This window comes from Motacilla alba, chromosome 5 (assembly GCF_015832195.1).
Source record: "Motacilla alba alba isolate MOTALB_02 chromosome 5, Motacilla_alba_V1.0_pri, whole genome shotgun sequence".
In the NCBI taxonomy this organism is placed as follows: Eukaryota; Metazoa; Chordata; class Aves; order Passeriformes; family Motacillidae; genus Motacilla; species Motacilla alba.
The window spans coordinates 59,980,211-59,999,312 of NC_052020.1; the positions used below are offsets into that span (position 1 = coordinate 59,980,211).

Sequence of the window (19,102 nt, forward strand, 5' to 3'; positions counted from 1 at the left end):
GGCAGCTGCCTGCAGCCAAGGGGCAGCGGCTTCTCCAGACACACCCCAGCAGTGGCACTCCCTGGAACAGCCAGACTTCAATCCCAGCTCCAGCGGGAGCTGCTCTCCAGGGTGAGCAGGGGGCAGTGGATTGCGCTCTGCTAGGACGGGGGGGACAGGGCCCACAGTGACAAATCCCTGTCACTGCAATAGGCAGGGCAGAGGGTGTCCCGCTGCTTCCCCTGTGAGGATTCCTGTCGGGAATGCCACGAATGTGTCCCTGATTTATTTCTCTCGACAGCCTACGGGGGGGGGTTTGACACTTCCCTCCTTGTTATCTGGCATTCCTCGGGCACGGCTGTGCCTTGGGACAGATGCAGCCTCCAGGCCAGGGAAGGGGGAAACGCTCCAGGAAGCTGCAGCCGAGCTTTGGGCTGCTCCCAGCCCGGATTTCCAGGAGCACTCATGGAGTGCAGCTGTCGGGATTTGAGCTCTTCCTGCCCTCCACCACTGCGGCTGCTCCCACCCCGACCCCCCGACCCAGAGACAGGGAATTCTCCTCGATCCATGGCTCGCTGCAGAGCTGGACATGATGGATGACGGCACGGAGGAAGGATAAACAGCGCTGACCCTGCGTGCGTGGGGGGCCGCTCGCTGACCGCCTGCCAGCCGAGCTGCGGACAGATTTTGGCCGGGGGCTGCCCGTGTCCTCCCCCGCGGCTCCCGGGGGATGAGGAGTCACGTTTCTTCCCGGCTCCAGGGAGCAGGACCCGCGGGAGCGAGCGGGGAGCGGCCGGAGCCTCCCGCGACCCCGGCCCCGACCCCGGCCGGCCGCGGGGGCGTCACGGGGGGGATGGGGGGCTCCAGGCGGGGATCCCCCCTTCCTTCCCGGGATGCTCCCCCGGGACACCGCCGCTGCGGGACCCCGCTCCCCCCGGGATGCCGGCACCGGGGGAGGGGGGGGTGGGGGCCTCAACCCTGGACGGATTTTGGGTAAGATCTGATTGGCCCAGCGCGGGGACGGCCGCCGCTTGGCCCCGCCCCTCGGGCTACTCCCCGTCCCGCCCCGCGGGGCCGGGGTCGCCCCGTCCGGTCCGTGCGGCTCCGCTCGGCTTCTCCCGCTCGGCTTCTCCCGCTCGGCTCCGCCGGGGGCTCCTCCCGTGGCCGCGGCGGGGATGCGGGCGGTGGCGGCGCTGCTGGCGGCGGTGCTGGCCGTGGGGACAGCCCTGCCCCGCCCGGGGCTGCTCCCGCACGGCCCGGCCCGCGGCGATGCCCGGCTCCGGCCCGGGGACGATGAGAGCTCTCCCGGGCTGCTGCTCCGCCGCGCCCTGCGCCTCTACGGCCGCGCCGCCCGCCGCCTCTACGTGAGTCCCGGCTGGCCCCGGCCCCGCTCCCTTCTCCTTCCCGGCGCTCCTTCCCCCCGGCCGCTCTTACTCCCTGCCCCGCTTCCTCCTCTCCATCATCTCCCTCTGTCCCTCCGTCTGCACTCCGTTCATCTCTCCACCTTCTGTCCCTCCCTCCTTCCAGCCCTGTCTCTCTCCATCTTCCCACTCTGCTTCCCTCTGTCCCATCCTCCCTCCTTCCCTCTGGCTTTTCACCCCTCCATCTTTCTATCCTTCCTCCCACTCACCCCCTTCCTCCCCTGCCTTTACACCTCCTCCTCCTCCTCCTGTCCGCCCCTGCCCTTCCATGTGCAGCTCCGCTGTCCCGCCGCACGTGTTTTCCCCATCCATCCATCCATCCATCCATCCATCCATCCATCCATCCATCCATCCATCCACCCATCCATCCATCATTTCCCCTTTCCCGCGGTGTCCTGCCCAGAGTCTCCGGAGGAACAAGAGGGCTTTCTCCTCCTCCTTCTCCTCGTCTTTCTCCTCGGCCGTCTCCTCGGCAGCTGTTCCCCCGCCGCAGCGGCTGCAGCTGGGATGGCCCCCGAGCCGCAGCTCCCTGGGGGATGGAGAAGCCCGAGGTCTTTGTTTTCTGCCCGGGCCGGATGGGGCCACGCGGCCTCAGGGCTCTCACCGCACCGAGGAGGGGGGCACAGGGCCAGGGGACCAGCAGTGGTGGCACCTCTGCAGCTCCTGAGCGCCCCGCACCGCTCTCCCCGCAGGTGGGGACCAACGGGGTCATCTCCAGCCAGGATTTCCCCAGGGAGACCCAGTACGTGGATGACGATTTCCCCACAGACTTCCCCGTCATCGCCCCCTTCCTGGCCGACCTGGACACCTCGGGGGACAGAGGGAACATCTACTACCGGCAGGATGACTCCAGGGACGTGCTGGACCAGGCTGTGGGATACATCCAGGCCGGGTTTCCCCGCTCTGCTGGCGCCTTCGTGCCCACCAATGCCTTCATTGCCACCTGGGAGGAGGTGGGCCCCTACCAGGAGCTCTCCCAGGACAACGAGCCCTCCACGAAGGTGAGACCGAGGGCTGAGCTTGGTTGCCATGCTGTGTGTCACGGGAGGATGAGTTTCTCTTGCGTGGTACCCAAAATGCTGAGTCTTCTTTCTGAGCAGCTGAGTGGTGGCTCCATCCATCCGTCCATCCTTGGGGGAGCACCAGGAGGAACGCGGAGCTTTCCCCCCCTGCTCAGAGCTCTGGCAGGCGTGGGGCTGTTGGCCAGAAGAGGTTTAGAGGTTGCCTTCATGGCTGGAGGTGCTTGAACAAGGACATGGAGTGACAGGATAGGGGAGAATGGCTTCACATTGCTTGGATCAGATGTTAGGCAGAAATTCTTGGCTGTGAGGGTGGGGAGGCCCTGGAATAGAATTCCCAGAGAAGCTGTGGCTGCCCCTGGATCCCTGGAAGTGCCCAAGGCCAGGCTGGACGGGGCTTGGAGGACCCTGGAACAGTGGATGGTGTCCCTGCCATGGCAGGGGGAGGAATGGGATGAGTTTTAAGATCCCCTCAACCCAAACCATTCCACGATGCTGATTCTTTCCAGACAAAGCTTTCCAGTGCTGGTAGCTCTGCCTTTGCAGGGCAGAGGGTGGCTGAGGGCAGCTGGGGAGGCCCTGGTTGAGGTCACCCATTGTGCTGCTGACCTTTACTGGTGCCTGGGGGTTGGTCCTTCCTCCTGCCCTGTGCTGATTGCGCTGCTGGTGAGCAACCGGCTCTGGAATTTCCACCGTGGGCCGATTTTGTGCCTGGAAAACAAGCTCAAAGGTGGTCTGCCAGCTCGGGGGGGGGGTGACCTGTGCTCTCCACCCACGGGGCTGATAAGGCTCCTGCGTGGGTGGACCTCCAGCACTGGGCCATGAGCTGTCACATCAGGCTGATGACAGCGTGCTGAGGAGGTGACGGCGACGCTCCGCCAGCTGCGGGGACTCCAAGGAGCTGAACGGGATGAAAACTCTGGTGGTGGACCCCCAGAGCTGGGTGGCGGGCTCTCCCCCAAAGCCCAGCAGCAGCCGCCAGGTCCCCAAGGACCACCAGGAGCCATCCCCCCACTGCAGGGCCCTTCAGCAGTGCCTCGCTGAGAGGGAAGCCAAGCAAGGCAAGAGGCTGAGGTTTGGAAGGAGACAAGGCACATTTTTTCCTCTCATTTAAAAGTTGGGAAAGCAGCTGAAGAGATGCCATCAGGGGCCTCACAGCGACCTCGTGGCCATCGAAAACGCAGCCTCCTCTTCTTTTCTCTTCCCCGTTGTGTTTTTTTTCCCCCCTCTGAGGAGTTTGGATCAGGATTTAAAATGAAACCGGTCTTGTTTGGAAACGAGGAGCTCCGGGGAAAGCTCCTGAAATGCAGCTTGTGCCTGTGCTTTGCTGAGCTCCCCCTTCCCCAAAACTGCTAAAAATCTCCCCAAACACCACTTTGTTGTTTTTTTTTTTTTTTTCCTCCCTGACCAAATGTGTTTATGGAAGCGCTGCCCTCCTGCTGCTCAGAACCAGGACTGACTCCAAAGCCTTTCCCCCTGCGCTGGAAAGTCACAGCTAATCCCTTTTGAGCCCCAAAAGTAGAAAACTGGGTTAAGATGGGGAGCAGAGCATCCCCAGCCCCCCTCTTTGGGGGTCCTGCCTGGGTGGGAGGTCTGGCAGTGCCGTGTCCCCTCCATGGGGACACGCTCCTGGTCCCTGCGGTGACATTTTCCCGGGCTGCAGAACGGGGACAAGGCTGAGCCTGCTTCTGTAGGAGCAAAACTTGCCCTTTCGGGCTGGAATTTGCCCTTTGCAGCTCTTTGCTGGGGGGCTTCCCCCCTCCTTCCCTTCACGCCACCGCGCCAGCACATCGATGTCACCCCAGTGTCCCCCCTGGCCACCCACCCCAAGGCAGAATGAGTCCTGCAGCTGCGGCTGTGATTCGGCTGCGTGGGGGAGGAATCCAGCCCCGGGGGGAGGGGGGTTATTCCACCCCCCCTCCAGCTTTTTTGGCCGCCTTTTCGGGGTCTCTGAATGCCCGAGTGTGTGACAGGCACAACAAGGCTCTTTATATCCCGCGGGGCCGCCAGGAAATCCAGCGATGCTCCGGGGGCCCTGCGCCCCAAAATCAGGGCGGGTGGAGCAGGGGGGAGCCCCCCAGCCTCCCTCCCGCTGCTCCGGGGGTGAAACTGGGAATTTAATCGCTTTTCCTTCGCTCGGGCGCCGTTCCCGCGGCTCGGTGGGAAGGGCTGCTGCTCCCTGCTCGGAGCAGGAGCTCTGTGGGGTTGGTTTCTCGGTGGTTTTGGAGCGGGTGGGATGCCGGGTGGCTCCGGAGCCGCCCCTGTCCGGGGGTAGTGGCCGCGGTGGCGCTGCCTGGCACGGCCCCAAGGCTCGCAGGGCTGGCAGGGCAGGCGGCCAGCCTGCCTATAGCGGGATGTATGGGAAGCTGCGAGCGCAGGAATGTTTTTTCCGGAGGAAATCGAGCTAAAATTGTTCTCAGGGACGAGCGGGGGGTGTGGGTTTTCCTCTGGTGCTGATGGGATGGAGCAGGGGGGTGTCGGTGGGGGGACTGGAGTGAGGGGCTCCCAGTGCAGGGGTTCCATGGCCAGGGATGCTCCTGGGACACTCTTGCACTGAGGGAGCGGCCTGGCTGTGCCATGGGCTCCTAGGAGGATGCTGAGCATCTTCCCAGGATGTGGCACTTGGGGTTTGGCTAGGCATGAGCAGCCCCAGCTCCTGCTCTTCCCCAGGAGATCTCTGCAGGCTGATCATGGAATGGTTTGGGTTGGAAGGGCCTTAAAGAACATCCAGTGCCACCCCTGCCATGGCAGGGACACCTTCCAATGTCCCAGGCTGCTCCAAGCCCTGTCCAGCCTGGCCTTGGGCACTGCCAGGGATCCAGGGGCAGCCCCAGCTGCTCTGGGCACCCTGTGCCAGGGCCTCCCCACCCTCCCAGCCAGGAATTCCCAATTCCCAATCTCCCACCTATCCCTGCCCTCTGGCACTGGGAGCCATTCCCTGTGTCCTGTCCCTCCAGGCCTTGTCCCCAGTCCCTCTCCAGCTCTCCTGGAGCCCCTTCAGGCCCTGCCAGGGGCTCTGAGCTCTGCCTGGAGCCTTCTCCTCTCCAGATGAGTACCCCCAGCCCTCCCAGCCGGGCTCCACAGAGGTGCTCTCTGTCTGAGGGCCCTTTTGGGGTGTTTGCATGCCCTCTGGTGTGTGTGGGGCTGCCTCTCACATCCCTGCTCCCCTTCCTTCACTCCTCTGCTGCGTTCCTGCCCCTCCATGCCATCCATCTGTCCCGCTCTCCCTTTGGCAGCTCAACACCTTCCAGGCAGTCATAGCCTACAACGATGAGGACACCTACACCATCTTCCTCTACCCCGAGGGCGGCCTCCAGTTCCTGGGGACACGACCCAAGGAGTCCTACAACGTCCAGCTGGAGCTGCCGGCCAGGGTGGGCTTCAGCTGGGGGGACAGCGATGACCCCAAGAGGGACGGGCTCTTCCACAGCCTGGCCAGCAGCGAGCAGGCTCTGAGGAACCTGGAGAGGTAGGTGGAACCTGGGGGGCTGTGGCTGTGGGCAGGGGGAGCAGGGCCACCTTCTCCCAGCCCTGGAGCCTTTCAGAGCCTGGAAAAATTTGGGGAGTGACCTTGGGGTGCTGGGCTGCATCAGGGGCTCAGCCCCACATGCACAGGGGTCCTGGAGGGGTGGTGCCACCTTTGGGGTGACTTTTCCGGCATGGCTGTGATGATGTTTCCGTGTGCTGTGTCCACAGGGAGAGCAACACGGGAATCCCTGGCGTGTGGGTTTTCCACGTGGGCAGCACGGAGCACGTGGAGCCGGGGGGTGGCGAGGGAGCTGCTCCTGCTGTGCCCCGGAGCCCCGCTGAGCACCCCAACCCTGGCACCACTGGCTACACCCACCCTCTCTCCAGCCACTCGCCCATGGCCCAGCGTCCCAGCCACGGGTCCCACAGCCCCGTGCTCCTGGGCTTTGTCCCCGGGAGGAGGGACACCCAGGAGCGGAGCCGCTGGCTGCAGCCCAGAGGGGACGGTGGCACCGGGCAGAGCTTCTCTGCCAACCCCTCCTCCTACAGCTCGGGCCAGCACGGCGTGGGCGTGGAGGAGGACGTGCATTTCAACCCCGATGGTGAGCGGGCACAGCCCCTGCGACGGCCCAGAGGGGACAATGACCCAGTGGGGACAGTGACCGAGTGGGGGTGGCTCCCTAAAAAAGGTCCCTGGTTGGAATTTCACCCCGTTCCAAGTGGCTGGTGCTGGAGGAGCCGCTCCTGCAAAGCTGCTGCCCTTGCAGCTCCTCCTCTCAGCCCCAGCCCGCTGCCAAGGGGCTGCTGGAGCCACGCAGCCCTGCCTGCCGGGCGTGCCAAGGGAAAGGAGGGAGGCCTGGAGCTTGGCATGGGGTGGGAAGCCCAGGGGACGGGCCCCAGAATTGGCCTTGCCACCCTCCCCGCCACCGAGCCAGCTGTGGAGCCGCCGTGGCACGTGCCCGGGGGAGCAGAGCCCTGTCCCCAGCCAACTGTCTCCCAAAAATACCCTCAGGAATTTGATCTCGTGCCCTCTGTCAGATCTGCCTGAAATCAGGCAACAGGTTCCAAACCCTCCACCACCCCTCTGCATCCCGGGTGACTCTCTTGGGACCCGCCACCGCCAGCCGGCTCGTTTCCAGGCGGTGCTTTTGGTGCCAAGAAGGCCAAGCACCCACCCCCCGTGAAGGGTGGCTTTGTCATTGTGTCCCCAAGCTTTTCCCCTTGTCCCCAGTGTTCACCTACAGCGCAGCCAGCAAGGAGACGTGCGCCCAGCACCACGGGCGCTGCTCCCCTCACGCCTTCTGCACCGACTACGCCTCCGGCTTCTGCTGCCACTGCCGGGCCACCTTCTACGGGAACGGGCGGCAGTGCCTGCCCGAAGGTACGCGGGGCGGGCGGCGGGCACGGGCAGCCCGTGCCCGGGTGGCCGCTGCCAGGGGTGCCCATCTCCCCACCCAGGCGCCGTGCATCGCCTCAACGGGAAGGTGAGCGGGAGCCTGAGGGTGGGACGGGCGTCCGTCCGCTTCCAGGACGTGGACCTGCACGCCTACATCGTGGGCAGCGACGGCAGAGCCTACACGGCCATCAGCGGCGTGCCCCAGCCCGCTGCCCGCGCCCTGCTGCCCCTGCTGCCCCTCGGGGGGCTCTTCGCCTGGCTCTTCGCCCTGGAGGAGCCTGGCTCTGAGAATGGCTTCAGCATCACGGGTGAGCGTGGATTTGGGAGGTGCCATCGCTCTGAGGGGTGTGGCTGCTTGGGGTGGGTGATGGGGGGTTCAGGGCAGCTCTGTGGTTTCTCCAATCCCTCTCTCAGCTGGCGCTTACCTCTCACTGTCACCCCCCCCATGCTGGAGTAGCAGGGAAGGACGCTTTGGGGCTGTCCCTACAAATGGTGCCCATTCCCTTTTCCTGCCCAGGCGCTGAATTCACCCAGAGCCTGGAGGTGACGTTTTACCCCGGTGGGGAGACGGTCCAGGTCACTCAGACAGCCGAGGGCCTGGGCCCAGACAATTATTTAAGCCTCAGGACACACATCCAGGGTGAGGTGCCATTCCTGCCAGAGAACGTCACCGTCCACATCACTCCCTACAAGGAGCTCTACTCCTACTCCAGCTCAGGTAAGACCTGTGCTCACCTGCCTCCAGTCCCCTACACACCACCCCTGAACGCCCGAAAACACCCGAGCCGCATCGATGCTGACGCCGTTTTTCCCACTTTCCACGGGGTCCTCTGTTCCATCCGGCAGCCGTGACATCCTCAGGCCAGCGGGAATACGTGGTGGCCGCGGGCACCGCCAACCAGACCTTGTCCTACCACCTGCGCCAGAACGTCACCTTCGCGGGGTGCCCGCACTCGCGGCTGCCGGCGCGGCAGCGGCTCTCGGTGGCGCGCGCCTTCGCCCTCTTCGACGGCCACGAGCACGTCCTGCGCTACGCCCTGGCTGCCCGCATCGGCCCGGCACGAGGTGAGCGCCAGCACCCACCCCCGGTGCCAATCCGTGTGCCAATCCAGGGTGCCAGCTCCCAGTGGGGATGCCACCATGTCCCAAAGCTGGCTTTGCCCAAAATCAGCCGAAAAGGAGGCGTTTTCCGAGCAGTTTGAGCCCAGCGCTGCTGGCGTGGTGCCGGTGGTTCCCTGCATGGGACAACGGCGCTGCAGCACAGTGGTGATGCCTGCATCGGGTGTAAGTGGGGATGGTCGCTCCCTGTGTCTCCCAGAGCTTTTATTCCCCCCAACATCCCTCTGTGCCCGCAGACGATGCCGAGAATCCCGGGGTGAGCCCGTGCCACGATGGCACCCACACGTGCGAGGCACCGGCGCGCTGCCAGCCCGGCGTGGGCACCGAGTACACGTGCGAGTGTGCAGCAGGGTACCGCGGAGATGGACGGGGCTGCCGAGGTCAGCGGGGCTGGGGGTGGGCTCTGGGGAGGAGCTCTGGCGCCCACAGAGCTTCACCAGCACAGGGATGCGCCATGGGGGGGAAACTGAGGCAGGGTGCTGGAGGAAGCGCTTCAGGAGCAAATGAAAAAGAGGAGGGGAAAAAAGGAGATACAGGAAAACAAGCAAAACCAGTGTAAAAATAATTCCCGTGTTTCATGAATCCAGCCAGCTTTGTTGTGGCTTTCCTATCACTCCAAAACTCCACGTTGCAAATTTGTCTTCCAGTTTTAGAGTCCCTTTCCACCAGAGGCTGCCCAGTGCCAGTGAGTTGCACTGCACAGTGATGCTGGTGAGGAATTCAAGGATCCTGCCTTTCAATAAGGAATAGGTTTCCCTCTCCTAAAATCCCAGATTAAGTGACCAGTCTGATAATTTAATTTCAGGAGAAGGAAACCAAGTTTTAAACCACAAATAGTTGAGAACATTGGTGTGCCTTGAACAAACGCTTCTTTGTCACAACTATACACCAAAAGTGATCTCGTTCTTTTTCCCCTTCTATTTTGAGCTGATTAGAAAGTTAATTCCGTAGTTGATTAAGCTCAGTGACAGACACGGGATGGGCAGCATGGGGTAGGATATTCCCTGTCAGACCATGAAGATGGGGGTGTCCCATCACCATCGGGGTGCCCGGTGTCTCCTCCTTTCCCCAGATGTGGACGAGTGCACCGAGGGCCTGAGCCAGTGCGGGCCCTTCTCTGTGTGCCTGAACGTGCCGGGCAGCTACCGCTGCGAGTGCCGCGGCGGCTACCAGCCCGCGGGGGACGGGCGGGCGTGTGTGCGTAAGTGCTGACCCCAGCTGGGGTGTCCCCCACTCCCGTGCCCCACAGACGTGCCCTGACCACCCCTCCCCTGTCCCCACAGCGCTGGCACCGGCGAGTGACCCCTGCGAGGACGGGCGGCACCCGTGCGCTCCGGGGGACCGGGCGCGGTGCCTGTCCCGCGGTGATGGCCATGCCACCTGCGAGTGCCTCCCCGGCTACACCGGCGACGGCATCCAGTGCTCCGGTAAGGTGGGCGCGGGAGGGACCCCACACCGCAGCTGTCGGGGTGTCCCTGTCCCCGCTGATCCAGTCTTCCCCCTGCACAGACGTGGATGAGTGTGCCGAAAGCCCGTGTCACCCGGCCGCCATCTGCTACAACACCCCGGGCTCCTTCTCCTGCCGCTGCCGGCCCGGCTACGCGGGCGACGGCTTCCAGTGCACGTACGGTGAGGTGCCCGCTCAGCCCCGTGCCCTCTGCGCCTGGCACAGCTTCCCCAGCCTCACTCTCCTCTTTCCTGCCTTTCCAGCGGCGGAAGGGAACCCGCAGCGCCTCACGCCCTGCCAGCACGAGCAGATGTACCCGCGCGAGGTGCCACCCCTGGGTGACGGCCACGTGCCCCAGTGCGACGAGCAGGGCCGGTACCGGCCCCTGCAGTGCCACGGCAGCTCCGGGCACTGCTGGTGCGTGGACGCCGCGGGGCAGGAGATCGCCGGCACCCGGACGGCGCCGGGCACCACCCCCCCTCGCTGCGGGAGCCCAGGTCAGTGACACCCTCCAGGGGTGAGGGGAGCGGGGTCGGGTCCTTGGGCATCTGGCTGGTGTCCCAGTGGCTTCCCGCTTTGGCCCAGCCGCCAGCAGTGTGGGGACAGTGGGGCCACAGCGAGTGGAGGGGAGCCATAAACTAAGCAGCCATAAATTAAAAGTTGAGAAGTTCCACCTCAGCATGAGGAAGAATTTCCTAGTGCTGAGGGTGGCAGAGCCCTGGAAAAGCTGCCCAGGGAGAGTGTGGAGTCTCCCTCTGTGGAGATTTTCCAAACTCACCTAGACACATTCCTGGGTCACCTCCTCCAGGTGGCCCTGCCTTGGAAGGGAGGTTGGACTGGAGGATCTCCAGAGGTCCCTTCCAACCCTAAGGGTTCTGTGACTCTGTGACCCTCTGCCCAAGCACCCTTCTGGGGCTTCGCTGAGGGCAGGGTGCTGTCGAGTGGGTGCATCGAGGGGCTCCTGGGTGTTTAGGGTGCCCTGGTCCATTGGGTTACACTGGCTGTGGCCATTGGGCCACCTCCTGTGTCAATATGATGGAGGGAACAGCTGTGGGGTGTTGAGGGGGCTGGAGTGGGGCAGCCCTGACCCCCACCCCAGAGCAAGGGGTGCTGGTAGACAGGGGAGAAGTGATGCCAAGGTGCCAAGTGGCTCCAGGGGAGCTGGTGGCACCCCCTGAGCTGGGCTGGGGGCCTTTGCTGCCGGCAGAGTCCATCCAGCAGCTGACGCCCTGCGAGCACGCACGGATGTACCCGCGGGAGGTGCCACCGGGGCCGTCACCCGTGGGGGACGGGCACGTGCCCCAGTGCGACGAGCAGGGCCGGTACCGGCCCCTGCAGTGCCACAGCAGCTCCGGGCACTGCTGGTGCGTGGACGCCGCCGGGCAGGAGATCGCCGGCACCCGGACGGCGCCGGGCACCACCCCACCACGCTGTGGGAGCCCAGGTCAGTGCCCGGGGGACACAGCCAGCAGGGAGAGGGGGACACAGGGCTCTGCAAAGCCCTGAGTCGCCCAGATAGGGTGGTGACTGTCACCCTCCCGTGCCAGAGCCCACGGAGAGGCCTCCCAGCATGTGCGAGCGCTGGCGGCAGAGTTTGCTGGAGCACTACGGGGGCAGCCCCCGCGGGGACCAGTACGTGCCTCAGTGTGACCCCAGCGGGGACTTCACCCCGCTGCAGTGCCACGGGGACAGCGGCTACTGCTGGTGCGTGGAGCAGAGCGGCAGGGAGATCCCGGGGACGCGCTCCGAGCCCGGCACCACCCCACCCTGTAAGAGCCCAGCACCCCAAAGTGACCCTGGGCACTGACAGCACGGGCACCGCGCCCCGCTCCGGGCGTGGAGCCGAGGGGATGACACTACCTGAGCCGTCTCTGTCCCCTCTGACCCGCCAGGTCTGCCCAGTGTCGCCCCACCCAGCGTCCGGCCCGAGCCCCGGCCCGACGTGTCCCCACCGGGCACGGGGACGTTCCTGCTCTACGCCCAGGGCCAGCAGATTGGCTACCTGCCGCTGAACGGCACCCGGCTGCAGAAGGAGGCGGCCAAGACCCTGCTCTCCCTGCATGTACGGTATCCTTGGGGTGGGGATGGGGGGCAGGAACAGCCAGGGGCTTTGGGACAGGCTGGTGCTGCCACTCGGTGATTTCACCTCTCTCTGAAGCACTTGTCGGGGTTTGAGGGGGGTCACCTCTTGAGGGTTGATGCTGGTCTTTGGGGACATTGGCTGTGCTGGCTGCCTTGGTGGCACTTTGGGCAAGTGATGAGGGGGAGTGGCTTCCCAATGATGGAGGGCAGGGTTAGATGGGATATTGGGATGAAATTATTGACTGGGCAGTCTGGAGGCCCTGGCACAGGGTGCCCAGAGAAGCTGTGGCTGCCCCATTCCTGGAAGTGTCCAAGACCTGGTTGGAGCAGCCTGGGATAGTGGAAGGTGTTCCTTCCCATGGCAGGGGTGGAATTGAATGATCTTTAAGGTCCCTTCCAACCCGAGCCATTCTGGGATTCTATGGATTCTATTTTCACCTCCCTCCAGCCATCCCCAGCAGAGAGAGAGGTCTCAGACAGGTCACCCAAACAGTTCCTGCTCATGAAGGGAAGGAGTTCAGGTGCTCCCAGAGCTCTCTGGAGTTGGTCTCAGCCCAGACTTCCAGCTGCAGGGCTGGCCTTTTTTCCTTCCTTGGACTCCCCTTGGAGCGTGGCCATGTCCCTCTCCAGCCAGGCCAGACCAAGGCAGAGGAACACTGAAATCTAGGCCAGGACCCTCCCTGCACCCTGGGCAAGTGAAGGACCTTGCCAAGTATTCCCTCTCCCCATCCTGAAGGTCATTCCCCGGGCTGGCTTCGCTCTCAGAGCATCCTCTCCTTCAGGCAAAGGGCTCAAATCCATCTGGATGTGGGTGTGAGCCTGCGCCAGCTGGCCTAAAATCCTCTGCTGAGGGATTCAGCTGGGAGTGTGCAGTGGGAACAGGGCAGAGTTTTGCTGGGGACGTGGGATTGGAGTGTCATTCCCACTTTCAGCGTGTCTCAGGCATGGGTTGAGGTTCCTCCCTCCTGGCAGGATCTCACCCCGTGTCCCTCTCCTGACCCTGGCAGGGCTCCATCGTGGTGGGGATTGACTATGACTGCCGGGAGAGGATGATCTACTGGACGGACGTGGCCGGCCGGACCATCAGCCGGGCGGGCCTGGAGCCAGGCTCCGAGCCAGAGACCATCATCAGCTCAGGTGAGCTCCTGTCCCCAGTGTCACCTGCCCAGAGCCACACCTGCTCTTCCCATCCCTGCTCCGGGCTGCTCCATTGGTGCCTAATCAGGCTACCTGAAAACAGAGGCCAGACAAAATTAAGGCAATAAAAAGCAGTTATATTTGTATTTATTGAAGGGCCTTCAGGTGCGTTTTGGGCAGACAAAGGCCACCCAGGGGCTACACCCAAAAAATGGACAGTTTTCACACTTTTGTAAGTTTGGTCCATTCACATATTGGGGGTTGATCTTCCAATTACAGCTTCAGGTAATGAAGTCATTTATAGGAATGTGCCCTCTGTTGATGGAGTGACAAAACCTTAAAAAGGAAATTAAGTCTAGAAGTTTCTCTCCTCAATTAGGTGAAAAGACACCTCACAGGACCTGGGGGACTTCACCTCAAACTTAAGGATAGCCAATTGGACAGAAGCCAAAAAGTCCAGCCTGGGCAATTTACTAGAAAAAGAAGAGAACAAAGAAACTAATCCCTTTTGTGAGGTGTTTTACCAGGAGCAAGGGCCTCTTGCCCTGGCTCGGTTTTGCTCTGTAAAGAGTTTTGTTATTTTGCCTTTTATTAAAACCTTTTTGTTTCCAACACTGCCACAGAAGCCATCCTGCTGATTTTATGCCTTCTATGGCAGCTGAGCTGTCTTGGGTGTGAAAAAGATCTCCAACAGCTTATGAGACCTGGCTGGAGGAGACCCAGATTTCACAGTTTACCCCAAGTTTGCTCCGTCCCCAGCTCACTTTTGTTTCATCTCTCAGGGCCGGAGTCAGTGAGGTGTCCTTGAGGAATTGCTGTGTCTGCCCAAAATGGGAAAGCAGCAGCTCATCCTGTATATGTAGTTTAGAGTTATGCACTAAAGAATTTCAGGATTACAAGTACATGACAAATATAAAAGCTAAAACCTTAAGGCATCACCATCCTTCACCTTTGGCCTGGGGATGCCTGAGGGATCCCAGAGCAGCATTTCCCCACCATTTGCAAACTTTGCTGGATTTCTCCCAAAATAAAGCTGCCAGCAACTGGGACCCTGCAAGTCCTTAGAGCCCCAGACGCCACCTCTGAGCTGATACCCAGACCCTGGGGAAATGACTTTTTCCCATGGAACATGGCCTCCGTTTGTTTCCAGTCGCACTGGCAGACAGCGGGGTGCCAAGCTAGAAATTTGCAAACTTTGCTGGATTTCTCCCAAACTAAAGCTGCCAGCAACTGGGACCCTGCAAGTCCTTTGAGGTCCAAAGGTCATGCCTGAGCTGATACCCAGACCCTGGGGAAAGGACTTTTTTTTCCCATGGAAAAAGGCCTCCGTTTGTTTCCAGTTGCACTGGCAGACAGCGGGGTGCCGAGCTAGAAATTTGCAAACTTTGCCGGATTTCTGGATTTTACGTGGCCATCTCCCAGCAGGCCTGATCAGCCCCGAGGGCCTGGCCGTGGACCACCTGCGGCGGGCCATGTTCTGGACGGACAGCGGCCTGGACAGGATCGAGCGGGCCCGGCTGGACGGCTCCGAGCGCCGCGTGCTCTTCGACACCGAGCTCGTCAACCCCCGCGCCATCGCCGTGGACCCCGTCCGAGGGTGAGCGGCGCAAACCCCGCGGGGTGTTTGGGGTTTGGGCTTTGCAAGGTGCCGTGCCAAGGCTGCTGTGGGCACCCTGGGGGGCCATTCCCTGGTTTTGGGAGAGACAAGAAGTAATGCAACCTCCGGCTGGGTTTTGGGGTATCCGCAGCCGGCCGTCCTGCTCCGGATAGCGCAGTCCTGTTCAGCACAGGCAGCTCCCAGCTGCAGGCTGCCTCAGCAAGCTCAGCTCTTAGCTCGTTTTGTGATTTCAGCTCTTTAGCTTGCTAAGTGCCTTGGGCAGACACAGGGAGAGAGGAGGAGGAGGCTGCGTGAAGTTCCACGGAGATGTCTTTATCTGCAGCCTCTGCCAAAGTTTCGGGGACAGCTCTTCTGCCGAGCTGGGCAAAAGTAGCCCTTTATATAGGGTACAGAAGTTTTAGGAATTGTCCAGTAGTAGGGGTCAAAGCAAAAGTGACCTCTAGTCTTACAGAGAGATGAGCAAGGGTCTGGAGGCAGAAAAAGGGGCTTCTTAGGCCCGGTCATGATGACCAGGCATTTCCTATCAGGGAGGCCTCGCAGGCCCTGTGCCTGCTACAAAGAAGCTTCCCTCGAAAAGCTGCTCGACCCCATGGGCTCCATCCCCTGTTCCTTTGTCTGTTCCTATGTCCCTGAGCCACTCCTCCTGTGGGGGTGCCAGTTGTGGGTTTCTCTGGGTCTGGATTGAAGGCACTTGAGACAGTAATTCATGTTTGGACTCAAGAGTTTATTATTTCTTATCAGTGAAACAGTCTCACTGCCGTGAGTTCTGCAGCTTTGCATTAGAAGGCACAAACAATCTCTTGTTCCAAGGGCTTTTAAGACAAAACTATCCAATTAAGAACTGACACCTGGATTATTTTCCCTTTTAACCTAATAACTGATCCCAAAGAGCCCCAATGTGGATTTTCCCACCCAATTACAAAATGCCACCCAAACCCATGGAGGAGAAGGAAGAAGAAACCCAGGAGGACACCCTGTGCCCTCCATCTTGCTTCCTTCCACAACGCACTAAAAATCCCAGAACCTCAATTTCTCCCCAAGTGACACACCTACACTGCTCTCTATCATCTATTTCACACTTTTGTGGATCCCAGTCTATCTTGAAGTCTAGGAAGCTTTCTCCGTGAATGAGGGTCAAAGTCAGTGCTCCCCCAGGGGCCAGGGCACCCCAGAGCAGACAGAGAAATATTCCCGGTGCCCTGGGTTTCCACATCCTCCCTATTCCCTGATTTGCCCTCATCTTTGGACTGCCCCGAGACCAGGTTCACCCCCAGGCCCCTGCAGAGAGAAACTCCGACTCTCCTTGTGTGGGTGCTGGGACCTGATCATCTCACCACGGGGCTGAGTCAAACATCTGTGGATATTGTGCAAAGGTTCTTTTTGCTTCCTTACCCTGGACTATGCTAGCAGCAATTCAGCCTGCTACAGGCCTCGTCCTGACCTTGCCCTGTAGGAGGGATTGGCTCCGCTCCCCGGCCCCTCTTTTTATTTAATTATTCAAGGTTTGGCTAAAACTGCTGTTTCAGTATCAGGATGTAGATTATTTTGAGGAGCTGTGCCTCCAGGGTGCTGTTGGGATTCAAAATGTGCTGCTCCTCAGGCTCGCCCTCGTCGAGGAGCCGCAGTTTGGGTCATAAACATGTCTGATACCGCTCTGCTTTGTTTGGAGAGGTTTTTTCCTAATCAAATAAAGATGGTTCAGGCACTGATAAGGGAAAAACCAAGCCTTGCTCCTGGCAAGAACCAGGATAATCTCCCACCACTCCTTACTGTTGTGCATTATTTCCCAAGCAACCTTTACTGGACGGACTGGAATCGCGAAGCTCCCAAAATCGAAACTTCCACTGTCAATGGAGCCAACAGGAGGGTTCTGGTGCACACAGACATTGGTTTGCCCAATGGCCTGACTTTTGACCCCTTCTCCAAGCTGCTGTGCTGGGCAGACGCAGGTAATGTCCCCAGGGATGGATCAGAGAAGGTCACACTGAGCCTCAGGGGAATATCGTGGATGTCTTCAGCCCAGTGCTGCCTGTGGGCTCCAATGTTGTGCCAGCTGAGGTTTAGATTGGGTTTTAGGAAATATTTCTTCATGGAAAATGCTGTTGCTCAGGGCAGTGGTGGAGTCCTTGGCCGTGGAGGGATTTAAAAGCCGTGTGGATGTGGCATGTGGGTACATGGAGCAGCGGTGGCCTCGGCAGTGCTGGGAATGGCTGGACTTGGTCTTAGGGACTTTTTCCAACTCTGGATTTTATCATTCTACATCTTCAGGCTGAAAAGCTGTTTCAAGATGTAATAAATCAGGAAAAGGCTCTTCCTCCAGAGGGTGCTGGGCACTGCCCAGGCTCCCCAGGGAGCTGGCATGGCCCTGAGGCTGCCAGAGCTCCCAGGGATGCCCAGGGTGGGATGGTTGGGCTGTCCTGTGATCCTTGTGACTCTGTGAAACACCAAGAACATATTTGGTGTGGCATTTCCAGTGGGATGGGGAATATTTTGTGTTTGAACAGGCACCAAGCACCTGGAATGCACATTCCCAGACGGCACCGGCCGGCGCGTCATCCAGAGCAACCTCAACTACCCCTTCAGCATCATCAGCTACGCCAACCACTTCTACCACACGGACTGGAGACGGTGAGCAGGGATAAACCCACCCCCTGCACGCCTGGGAATGCTCAGCTCCCCTCCCTGAGAGGAATCCCAGCCTGCTCCCAAATCCTGGAGCCTCCCCAGAGCTCTCCTGGCTCTCCGAGCGCGGCTCCAGCAACACCTGCTTGTAAATCTCAGCATGGAGGAGTTGTTTAGACACAAGCCCAGCTCCCTGGGAGGGACAGAAACAGTGGTTTGGGGTTTTTTTTTAAACTGAAACTTGGCTCAAGTCTCTGGATGTAGATTAGGTCCAAGGAAAGATCCTGTCCTCAGCCGTTTCCTTTGCCTCGGCAGCAGGAACTCGCCTCTCTTCCCACTCCAGCTGGAAGCTCTCACAACTCCCATCCAATCTTAGGTTACAACAAACACTTAAGGGCTTGCCACGCTTGGAGGAGACTCTCAGGGAGATAATCTCTCCTTGGAAGGCTCTTTTCTGTGGCTGCATCACCACAGAGAAATGCACTGACTGAGCTGGAGGAGGATTTTACAGAGCAAGTTTCTTTCCACTTGTCCTGCAGGTGTTCAGAGCAAGCTTTTCAGCTGCCTGTTCTTACACACACATAAATAAGGGAAAAAACCCCAAGTTTCATAGGTGAATCAAACACTTCTTCCCCTTTTTTTTTCACCAGGGATGGGGTGATAGCTGTAAATAAAGAAACAGGCTCCTTCACTGATGAGTATCTTCCAGAGCAGCGATCCCACCTCTATGGAATCACAGCAGTTTATCCCTACTGCCCTGGAGGTACAAACCCACCCAAACCCCACCCCCTTGTGAATTCTGATGGCTGCTGGGTGCCTGAAAAATCTCCATTTCACACTGAAAATCTCCATTTCTCCCCACAGCCAGGAAATAGTTAACTCCACTTCCAAGGAAAGGAGGATCTTTGCACCCAGAGGGATTTCAGACCCAGAGAACTGTCGCTGCATACAAGGGGGGAGAAGTCCCTCACCAAGGCCAATGAAGTGCCCTGCTTTCCTGCAAAAGATTTTCAAGTATTTTTTATAGTTATACCTCAAGACTTTACTACTGTATTTTTTTTTACCAAGTGGAAAATATTGAGATATCACCAAAAAAAAAAAAAAAAAAAAGATCCTGGGAAGCTCAAGCCATGACTCGAACTCTTGCTCATGCAAGATTTAAAATGTAGCTTTTAATTTTTTTTAATCCAATGTTTTATTTTATTGCCAGAAGAATGGATTCATTTTTCATAGTTTTGACAATCTGACCAAGAGGTCCTTTTATCCAAAAAGAAGAAATTAAGTGCCTATGGGAAGCTGTGGATGCAGTTAATTACTGGGTCTAATTAACAAACAGCCCTGAAGACAGAGACTGTGCGTGCTCCAAAATCCTGCAGAACAGGGATGGGATGTGGCAAAGGCATTGAAGATTTTCCAGAGGATGATTCTGTGTTTTCACCACTGCCTCCATGCATGTCTTTTAGTATTTATATTAGAAGAATATGCTAGAATTGATCTGTTCATGCTTGTTGGGTCTTCCAAGTGCCTTCCTGGACCTACCCAGTGTAGACCAATACATGTTCAGAAATACCAGTTACGTTGTAATGCTTCACTTTTTCTAGGTTACTTCAATAATTGAATAAAAAAAAGGTTGGTTTAAGTTGCCCTTTGGATTCAGTTTTTCACTATTTCAGTTGCAGGGGAATATTTCAGCGTGGGGAAGCAGCAAGCAAGCCAGGAGCAAGCTGTTCCTAGGGCAGGACCTCAGGAAAAGAAGATTTTATGTAACATTTCCCTCACCACAAAGCCAAACAC

At 59.5% G+C, this 19,102-nt stretch overlaps 1 protein-coding gene across 4 annotated transcripts; it reads left to right on the forward strand.

The window, feature by feature from the left end:
• Positions 1-372: 372 nt before the first annotated feature.
• NID2 (nidogen 2) lies at positions 373-18,947 on the forward strand. Of its 4 annotated transcripts, none has more exons than XM_038138868.1 (22): positions 373-972; positions 2,093-2,401; positions 5,656-5,888; positions 6,116-6,489; positions 7,119-7,268; positions 7,346-7,591; positions 7,801-8,001; positions 8,130-8,348; positions 8,639-8,782; positions 9,475-9,603; positions 9,686-9,829; positions 9,912-10,031; positions 10,113-10,346; positions 11,057-11,293; positions 11,397-11,618; positions 11,742-11,911; positions 12,939-13,068; positions 14,491-14,665; positions 16,478-16,635; positions 17,191-17,314; positions 17,959-18,071; positions 18,173-18,947. In XM_038138868.1, the coding sequence occupies exons 1-22, from the start codon at positions 919-921 to the stop codon at positions 18,181-18,183; spliced, it is 3,897 nt and encodes a 1,298-aa protein (XP_037994796.1). In that variant the 5' UTR covers positions 373-918; the 3' UTR covers positions 18,184-18,947. The 4 variants fall into 4 exon arrangements, with proteins under 4 accessions (XP_037994796.1, XP_037994795.1, XP_037994793.1 ...); XM_038138865.1 differs by lacking the exon at positions 373-972 and adding an exon at positions 1,052-1,343; XM_038138866.1 differs by lacking the exon at positions 373-972 and adding an exon at positions 1,053-1,343 and having other exon boundaries at positions 14,494-14,665.
• The last annotated feature ends 155 nt before the right edge of the window (positions 18,948-19,102 follow it).

Coding starts and splice junctions, on each gene's coding strand:
- NID2 (XM_038138865.1), top strand. CDS start 1,155: ATGCGGGCGGTGGCGGCGCTGCTGGCGGCGGTGCTGGCCGTGGGGACA. Junction 9,604..9,685: donor GGACGGGCGGGCGTGTGTGC/GTAAGTGCTGAC, acceptor CTGTCCCCACAG/CGCTGGCACCGGCGAGTGAC. Junction 11,912..12,938: donor AGACCCTGCTCTCCCTGCAT/GTACGGTATCCT, acceptor TGACCCTGGCAG/GGCTCCATCGTGGTGGGGAT.